At 53.3% G+C, this 8,984-nt stretch overlaps 3 protein-coding genes across 7 annotated transcripts; 2 read left to right on the forward strand and 1 right to left on the reverse strand.

Annotated features, from left to right (window-relative positions):
* Positions 1-11: 11 nt before the first annotated feature.
* Positions 12-4,611, reverse strand: KVP18_003138 (uncharacterized protein; the record flags this gene model as incomplete). 4 transcript variants are annotated; one of them, XM_067954628.1, is made up of 5 exons in its annotated part: positions 12-91; positions 120-972; positions 999-1,500; positions 1,529-3,326; positions 3,750-4,611. In XM_067954628.1, 5 exons carry the CDS (start codon positions 4,609-4,611, stop codon positions 12-14), a joined length of 4,095 nt encoding a protein of 1,364 aa, XP_067813085.1. The 4 variants fall into 4 exon arrangements, with proteins under 4 accessions (XP_067813085.1, XP_067813083.1, XP_067813084.1 ...); XM_067954626.1 differs by lacking the exons at positions 999-1,500; positions 1,529-3,326; positions 3,750-4,611 and having other exon boundaries at positions 64-954; XM_067954627.1 differs by lacking the exons at positions 12-91; positions 120-972; positions 999-1,500; positions 3,750-4,611 and having other exon boundaries at positions 1,525-3,321.
* A 305-nt stretch (positions 4,612-4,916) lies between these two features.
* Positions 4,917-8,279, forward strand: KVP18_003143 (uncharacterized protein; the record flags this gene model as incomplete). Its single annotated transcript, XM_067954637.1, has 1 exon — positions 4,917-8,279. The coding sequence occupies one exon, from the start codon at positions 4,917-4,919 to the stop codon at positions 8,277-8,279; it is 3,363 nt and encodes a 1,120-aa protein (XP_067813092.1).
* Positions 8,280-8,311: 32 nt separating this feature from the next.
* On the forward strand, positions 8,312-8,983 carry KVP18_003142 (uncharacterized protein; the record flags this gene model as incomplete). 2 transcript variants are annotated; one of them, XM_067954636.1, is made up of 3 exons in its annotated part: positions 8,312-8,374; positions 8,404-8,891; positions 8,920-8,983. In XM_067954636.1, the coding sequence occupies 3 exons, from the start codon at positions 8,312-8,314 to the stop codon at positions 8,981-8,983; spliced, it is 615 nt and encodes a 204-aa protein (XP_067813091.1). The 2 variants fall into 2 exon arrangements, with proteins under 2 accessions (XP_067813091.1, XP_067813090.1); XM_067954635.1 differs by lacking the exons at positions 8,312-8,374; positions 8,920-8,983 and having other exon boundaries at positions 8,488-8,895.
* Between the last annotated feature and the right edge of the window lies 1 nt (position 8,984).

Below are 8,984 nucleotides of genomic sequence, written 5' to 3' on the forward strand. Positions count from 1 at the left end.
ATTGAGAAAGACTACTTTTTGGATCCACCTATGAGCTTCTGGCGGGGTATTTCCTCCAGTAACTCATTTGTCGTGAGAACAAAGGCAAGCACTGTGTGACATAGCTCTAAAAAACTCACTCTTCAAATACGTGATGTGCGGAGCGGGGACATTGAGTCTAGGGGAATCCGGAGCTGCGATCGTCAGGCGCAACATAGCATCTCGATGGTTCAACGAGAACAATGAAGATGACACAGTGCTCGCGTCACGACTTTCATACCCAACAGGGTCATCGATCGCCTTGGACATTACCAATCCTTGGTGACGCAGACTGCTCGACAAGTCGACTGAGCCGTCAATGAACAGGGGCCCCGGAGTCGGAGTGCAGTCTGCAGCCGCTGCCGCGACTGCAGCTTTTTCCAAACAATCAGCATAGGATGTGATATGCGCCACGATCCCCAGAATATATCTGTTCGCTCCGCTGAACTGCTTGGCCATGACCAGCATCTGAAGTTCGCCGAAAACGAAACCTTCGCCGTATACGGCGCCGAACTGGGATGTTGCTGACTTCAGATACTTAGTAGACTTCTTCACCACTTCCAAGTGCTGCTCCATGAGCTCCACTCGATCAGGAGTCTCATCTGGTGATGCCACCATGACGTCCACCACAGCAGCACTCAGCTCCACTAAACACGCTGATGTCTCGGCTAACTGCAACATGAGATGTTTCAACTGTAGGTTGAGACAACGGTCGGAAAACGTGGGTGCCACGACCAGTGAAACCACTACCGCGCTTGAAATCCCCACCAGCTGAGCCACAAGCCTGGCCACGACAATTTCGTCACGACTGACGATGTTGAAGTACGCTTCAATGATGATGATGATTTGCTGGTAAGTGAACAGCTGGAACACGTATCCCCACGAGGGATTGAAGCCAAGCAGCGGGTTCACAGGGTTGACCACCAGGAAGATCATGGGCGCGGAGGTAGTGGACTGTGTTGAAAGCTAGCGGCTCTTACTATCCAAATAATCTGCCACACAAATGACGTCGGAAAGGCGAGCAGGCACAGCCAGCCAGAGAAAGTACCGAGGCAAACCCCACCCAATCTTAGCAACGATCGCCGTAAGGTGCCGTCCAGCGTAAACACAATCGACGTCATGAAACCCAACATCGGCCAAGATGTAAACTTTGACGGCAACAGATGCGAGATCGGACCCGTACTCGCCCCCGTAACGAAGAGAAGGTGTCGGAAGTCACTCCAGAATGCAGGGAGTACAGTCAGAATTGCCGCGCCACTGATTAGCCGGCAGCAGAAGCGGAACTCGTATCCGCGCCAAAAAGGTATGCGGTACAGATGCACAGTAGGCGCGTGTGCCTCCGAATGGGGTTTGAATTCTACGGGCTTCCATTGGCGCTTCCATACTGTGGCAATGGTGATAAAGAACTTGAGGAAGCACTCCAAGAGGAAAAGTACAGGAGCAAACAACAACAGGATGTTCGTGATCGCCAGCCAAGCGCGTCTGAGTGCTTAGTGGGTCGCGGACCTACTCTTTTTGTTGCGCCTCCATCAATTCCAAAACCGAGTGCGCGAGTTTCAAGGGCTTTTCTATGACTGCACCTTCGTAGGTGAGCAGTAGAATCGACTCTGTAAGCGCGTTTCGCCAGTAGACCAATGGGTTGTCAACACTCTCGTGCAATGACCGGGTCACCCGATTACGAATAGCGCTCCTGTGGGTTACGTGCCGAAATATGGCCTCGTGTAGGTTGTGCTTTGTCTGGCAGTAGGCAAAAAAGGCGGCCCCCGAGTTGACCGGCTTTGTCGAGATGGCCACAGCAGTCATGTGCAGAAGGTCAGCGGCGTCGTGGAGGGTGTTTCCGAAGCGGACGTCTCCCAGGAGACGTGTATGGATCTCCGCACCGAAATGCCCATCGTTGAGTTGGGCGCCTACACGTGTGCACATCAGCATGTGTGGCGGCAAGGACTGCAAGTTGGCCAACACCTTCACCAGTTGAGGAACATAGAAGGAGAATATTCCTGGATGTCGAAGAGACGCCTCGAACGTAGAGAGCAGCACTGCAGCACTCAGCTTGTTCAGCGACTCTGAGAGCCGAAGCAGCTCAATTTCCGGATCTGTGTCACTAGCTAGACGCCGCATCCGGGGGGCCATGGGATCCATGCGAGCGTCTTGTAGCATTCGAGCTACTCGCTCGACTCCTTTGACGGACGACAAGCACTTCATAGGATTGCGGGGGGTGCCGGAAGGAGTTGGCACGTCATCATCAGCAAAGAATTGCATCCAGGCAGAGATGGTTGAGGTTACACTCGTCATCTCCGTCCGCAGAAAAGATCGCATGTAGCGCTGAGGCGGCAGCAGAAGTGTAGTGGTCAGAATGCCCAGCGCCACTGAACCACCTATAATTATGGCCTGTCCTGTGCAAAGCATATCCGTGGCATGCCAGAAGACACGTAGGATCCAGGGATCAGGGGGTAGGGTAGCCCTAATGAAATCGTGGTACACTTCAATATGCATACCCTCGCCCATCATGAATCGGAAATCCGACGAGATCTGCTCGAAAAAGGCGGGAACAGGTATCACAGCGCTGAGGGGGTCGCCGCCAGGACTTATGCTGTCCATCATAGCGAATATCTTGATGAAGAGCATCTTGATATACATCTCCAGCTTCGGGTACAGTGCCACGATCTCCCCTTCCAACAGCATTATCTCGCCACGTGTCATAGACTTCATCACTGCACCTTCTCGGACGAACGTGAACAGATAGAAGAGGCCCAGGTGCCCTCCATAGGCCATGATCATCAGAGGTATCTGGTTGAGTGCTGCTAATGGTCCAGTTTTGAGGAGTGAGGCCATCATAACCAGGAGTACATACCCCCAGCACATTACATGTGCTCGCCCATTCTCGGAGTCGGCAAAAAGAGCCAACCAACAGATCAACGTTACCCAGCCAGCCACGAGCAATCCTGCCGGAAAGGCCAGAGACCAGAGTAGGGATATAGTCGACACCTTAGGCGGCAACAGAGCGCCTGCCATGCAATAGAACAGCGGGATTGAGTATGTGAAGTTCCAACCGAACCATTCCGGCGCCTTGTAGCCCACGACAAGAGACGCCACCAGTCCCAACAGGAACTTCGCCGTCCGCTCTGCACGAGGGCCGATGATCAAGCTGTTTGAGTGGAACTTCATAGGGGTGGCGTCGTGGTTGTCCATGGGGATGACGATGTCTGCTTGGGAGTTGACGCTGAGTGGTAGGGGGGCTGGCACTCCGACACCCGCGGCTGTGGTTCCACTGTCCACAGAAGAATGTGGGGCATCCTCATCCATTTTATCTGTTTTTGTTTCAAAGTCGGAAAGACACCTGAAGCAGGTAACAGTTCACAACATGAGAAGTAGCTGTTATGAAAGTAGTTTTGTGTTGTCGTACAGTTTATGGTTTGAATTTCGCAACGCACCGATAGACTAAACAGTGCCAGTGGTCGTGGTAACCGCACCAGCAGCTGTGGTGACCGCACCAGCAGCTGTGGTGGCCGCACCAGCAGCTGTGGTGGCCGCACCAGCAGCTGTAGTCGTTGCTGCAGCAGCAGCTGTAGTCGTTGCTGCAGCAGCAGCTGTAGTCGTTGCAGCAGCAGCTGTAGTAGTGGCAGCAGCTGTAGTAGTGGCAGCAGCTGTCGTAGTGGCAGCAGCTGTAGTCGTCGCAGCGGCAGTTGTGGTTGGCGCACCAGTAGTCGCCTCTCCTTTGCATTTAGTCTCACATTTGCCCTCCGAGAAAGGGGCCAAGCAGGCTGCAATGTCGCAGCCGTCACTCGTCATCTTGACCTTGCAGTAGAGATCTGCCTGGTCACACATGTCAGCGCATATCCTTGCGTCATCATCCCCACACCCGGAGGTAGGAGTCAGTACAACCTTGCAGAGCTCCGTGGGGCTCAGTTCAGGAATGTCATCTCCTCCGTCACACTCATCAGGGCAGCACTTGGAGTCGTCGTCGGAGTCTTGGTCCTCTACCTCCGGCGCTCCGCCGCCGCAGTCCTCGCCTCCGCTTCCGCCGCAGTCGCCGCCGTCACCGCCACCCGAGACCTCCTTGCCTGGGTGGCAGGCCGTGCATTCCGGCAGGTTCTGCTTAAGACCCTTGCCAAGCTTGGCCATGGACGGGCTGGAGAGCTTTACTCGTTTCGTGATCTCAATAGTGCTCTGCAGGTCGCGTGCCTTATACAGAGTATGGATCTTAAACTTAGTCATGGGGGGCTTAATCACCCCAGCACTTAGATCCTGACAGTTCTTCTTGTCCTTGGTACAGTCGAAAAAGGCAGCCATCCGTTTGGGCAGACAGTTACGCGTGTTTTCCGACGAGCACAGCATATGCTGCGGAGCGCAGTAGGTCGTGAACTTGTGGGGTGACACATGGTAGATCCCCACATAGTCCGTGGCCTGACACCGAGCAGACTTCAGCTGCAGCTCCGTACCCACATCTCGGTGCAGAACAGTGTCGCGTGTTGACATCCAGGCCATCGGTGCCTGCAAGTCCACCGCCAGGGCATAACTATCGATGTTGTGCTGGCCTCTCAGGTCGAAGGACAGAGCCGGCAAAGTACAGAGGGCTACGAGTTGGCCAAGCATATTAGTAATAAATAGATATCTCACATATCTTCCAACATTTACTGATACAAATGGCAGAAACACGTGTCCGAAAAGATTGGAGAATCTTAATAACAATGACACTTTTGGTCCGTATCCAGTATGATTCCGTATCAAACATTAAGTTGGATCTCCCTTTCCAGCATTAACAATCTTTTCAGTTTAAAGTTGGATCTCCTTAGAAACGTGGGAGACTTCAGTATTTCAGTTCCCTGTCGAATCATAGGGTGAAAACGAAAAATGTTGAGCGATCTTTACGAGTCTGGAAACGAAATACGGATTTAAAAATGGAAGCCCTTGAGCTCCAGGCTGCTGATGGGAGTCGCTTTGTTGTGGGACCAGAGGCCTACTCAGATGCCCGCATGCGCGGGATGGAGGACTTCATCCAAGGCCATGCCGTCCCCCCACATCTCGTTCGTAATGTCGCTGTGGAAGCATTTCGGCGGCGAAAACTGGATTGGTCGGCGGGCATTTTAGAGTCGTGTTTCGCCGGCCGCCTCCAGAAAGCCGTTGGGGAAACGGCCTTTGACCTCGGGTGTCTCCTCTGTTACGTGCTGCTGTGGACCGCGGCCCAAACAGGCGAGGAGCGCCGTCAAAGCATCCATGCTCAACTGGACGGCCACGTGACCGCTCTCAACCGTCTGGCTGGACCTAACAGGAGAACCGCTATATGGAGATTGAAAACCCTTAAAAGCATTGCTACGGTGCCTTTCACAGCAGACTCCAGCAGAGCTGTCCAGAATCTCAAAACCACCGCAACTCTTTGTCGGAACCTCACACAGAGCAAGGACCCCAGCTCTATCGTCGGCCTTACCACTCTAGCGGCAGCCGAACTGCACATGCGCAATCCCGGACGAGCCTTGCAGCTGCTTGGGGAGGCTCTCCGACTACGGCCTTCAGTGAGTCTGCGGTTTGCCATGGGGGTTTGCTTTTCGAGGTTGGGTCAGCTGGGTAAGGCGAAGCTAGCGTTCAAACGAGTACTTGCGCTGCAAGCAGACCACACAGGCGCCCTACTGGGATGGTTGCTTGTAGAACGACTGGAACTGATAGGCAACGCCACGCAAAGATGCTACACGGAGGTGTCAGTGGACCCCAAGGCATCCTGGGAGGGCCTCGCCCCGTTACAGAGCACCTACACGGCCGAGTTGGCTCGACTGGACCCGACCAACCCAGTACTAGGGCTTCTTCTTGGGCAGGATGCACTCTGTGCCGGAAATCTAGAACTCGTGGATCGAGTTTTGAGTTCAGTGAGCTGGGATCATCACTCATACGGAGTACAGTCGGAGGTTGAGTATATTCGAGGGCAGGCAGCCCATTGTCGAAACCAGTTTACACAGGCGGCAGAGGCCTATTCTCACGTCATCGCTCTGAAGCCGACTCACATTGGAGGTCGTGTGGGGCTACTTCAGTGCTTACTCGCCCTGGAAGGACAGCAGGATCTAGAATCGCACGTCGTCACCTTGTTAAAAGCGGCTCCAAGGAATTATGAAGTACTAAAACTGGCATCCATGGCGTACCTTCGGTTGGCCTTTCAATCCAGCTCCAAACAGGCCGGATTCACTCATCTACACACATCATTGAAGCACCTGTTGGCTCTGTTTGAGCACACTACTCCCACTGAAGATGGGGATCTGTATGCTCTGCTGGTGACAGTAGTCAGCTCTCTTCTCCAGACGCTTCCTGGGTGCGACGTCAGCGCGGAACTCTCGGCAGTGAAGCCCATCCTGGACCAGCACTTCGACCAGATCCTGCAAGTCTGCCCAGCGCCTTTAGTAAACAATATGGGCGTGTTCTACATGTGTGTAGGCGACTGGAGCCGTACTAGCACTGCGTTCGCCACGCTGGACAACAGTGAGCTCTCCGAAAAACAGAAGCACGTTGTGCTGCTTAACTCATCCTTCCAAGAGGTGCGTTCAGGGGATTTGTACGCTGGTAGTCGGCGCCTCAAATCTCTGATCACCTCGCCTCATGTGGGAACTGATGCTGCGCTTCGCCGCAGCAAGCTTCAAATAGAGCAGCAAGACCTGCTCTCGGCCCGCAAGACCTTGGGGAGTCTGGCAGAAAAATTGACCAAGGCCATGCGGTTGGCAAGCCAACCTGAGAGCCAGCTCGTGCTTGACTTCGTCAGAGCCACCACATTGTACTCTCAGGTGTGCTATCTTGTGGGGAAGACCCTCAGGGGGGCCACGCAGGCTAAGGTCGCCCTTAATCACACAGTCGTCTTGGAGACCGCGAAGTCCGACGAGAGGGTCCTAAGAGCTCTGAACGAGCTACGCTTGTTTACCGCCTCCGTTACCTCGGCGAAGGGCGGCACCGGTAATGTTCTAAAGTCTGGACAACTGATTTCCGAGTGCATGGACGGCTCGGGTAGAAACATCGCCGCGGTACTTGCAATAGGTTGCCTGTTAGGCGAACTAGGTCACCAACGACCTGCATTGGAGATGTTCCGACTTCAGGACACTCAACTATCCAAGCACGAGCCTCGCGATTTCGGTCACTATAACCATCGACGCACGAAAGAGGTTGCCTTTCTCTCTCACTACAACTCCGGACTCTTGATGGCGTCTGCAGCTTTCGGAAAAGCCGTAGGGAACCTTGCACTGTCAACACAGACCGACGTAGGCTCAACTCTTAAACCTGAGGATGTCACCGTGGTCAATAAGGCCATAACGCACCTGCAGGCTTCCCTGAGGTTAAGGCCATGGGACAAGGAGACATGGTGCCAACTAGCCCGAGTCCAAATCGATGGCCGCCATCACCGGGCAGCAGTTTCCACATGTGAGCTGGCCCGAAGACGGTGGCCGACAGATGTAAGGTTGGAGCACAATCTGGCTGTCAGCCTAGAGCACTTGATCTACAGCGTTATGAACGACGAAAGTCTCAAAGAAACGCCCAGTAATGTCAAGGAGTGCATTCGGATGTCCCAGCACATAGGAGAGATCCACAGGCTTCACGCAGAGCTCAAAGATCAGGTTCTCTACGATGGTGACGCGGAGGTCGAGGCAGACCTGATATCTCAGGTCCGATGCTCCGCGCTTCCGATTCAAGAGCTCCAGGGCATCTTTAGAGTGAACAACGGGGCAATTACAGTGCCGCCTCCTGGCTTCGAGTGGTTGCCTAAGGCCTCCGACCTCAGAGCGGCATGCAAGGGGATATACGACACCGTAATCATGTCGCTTAGGGAGACCTTACCTCAAGTTGAAGCCTCTTGGCATCAGTCACAGCGGCTTCATAATGAGAAGCGAATTCAGAATGAAGAGGCTCGCGAACGTTGGAAACAAGATCAGCAGAAAAGATTACACGAAAAGGAGTCTGAAGACAGAAGAAGACGAGACGTCGCCGAACAGTTGGAAAAAGAGCAGGAAGAAATCTCCATGAGCATCCCCGCTGGTGTTAGACCCACAAGTAAAGGCGGCTCCAGACAGAAGGACGACTTTATTGACGACAGTACCCACGGTCAATCTGAGGTCGTTGACACCCTTCCGAACTCGGACGAGGAGAGGAAATGGGCTGCGTCAGATCGAAAGCGTAGGAAGAGAGAAGAGACTGTAGAGGAACGACAACAGCGGAAACGACGAAAACGCGAAAAAAAGGAACGAAAAGAAAGAAAACGGATGACTAAGGCGCAGCAGAAATCAACAGACGAGTAATGGTCACTGGTACATTTTTGCCGGTGAAATTCATGTTGCAAAAGGTTCAAGAGATCTTCAGTGACAACACCCACAGAGAAAGATTCAATGACACCGTGAGACGCCATCAACAAGCGTCAAGCAGTGTCGTGAGCTTTTGAGAGAAAACGGACGCTTAAAAAGTCGGCTGGTCGAGGCAAATCGGAAGGTCGCCTTTCTTCTCCAACGGATGGCTAAGAATCAAAAGCAGTCGACGGAAAAGACACTACTTGACTGCCTCGTAACGAATAAGAGCAATCATTTATTAAGAGGAAGCCTGTGTTACAACCTAGCGCCGGCGAGTATCTACCAGCCCTGTCTAGAGCAAATCGCGGAGGTGGACGAACCGAAGGCATCAGACTCGTGCCAGTCCACAGCCCCAGCAACGCCAGAGAGGACTAGGCGCGTGTCAGTTGGAACTCAAACAGAAATCTTTAGCGACTTGAGCCCGTTTGACTTGGATATTGCCTTGAACTCGTTTAGTGAAGTGACACAGATGGAGGAATTGGGTGAGACGTCAAGCAAGATGACCGACGGACCTCGAAGATCATCGCGACCCCGAAAGACAGTCACGTACGTAAGCATTCCAATAAAGTGAGTGACTCCAGCGTTTGTGACGCAGCGCCAAGCTGAGAAGACGTACAAAAGAAAAGATTTTTGACCCTCTCCGGCAAATGTTACATTGAA

Source organism: the organism of the source record quoted next (assembly GCF_019968955.1).
Source record: "MAG: Porospora cf. gigantea A chromosome Unknown PgA_NODE_131_length_35665_cov_351.098, whole genome shotgun sequence".
Lineage (NCBI taxonomy): Eukaryota > Apicomplexa > Conoidasida > Eugregarinorida > Porosporidae > Porospora > Porospora cf. gigantea A.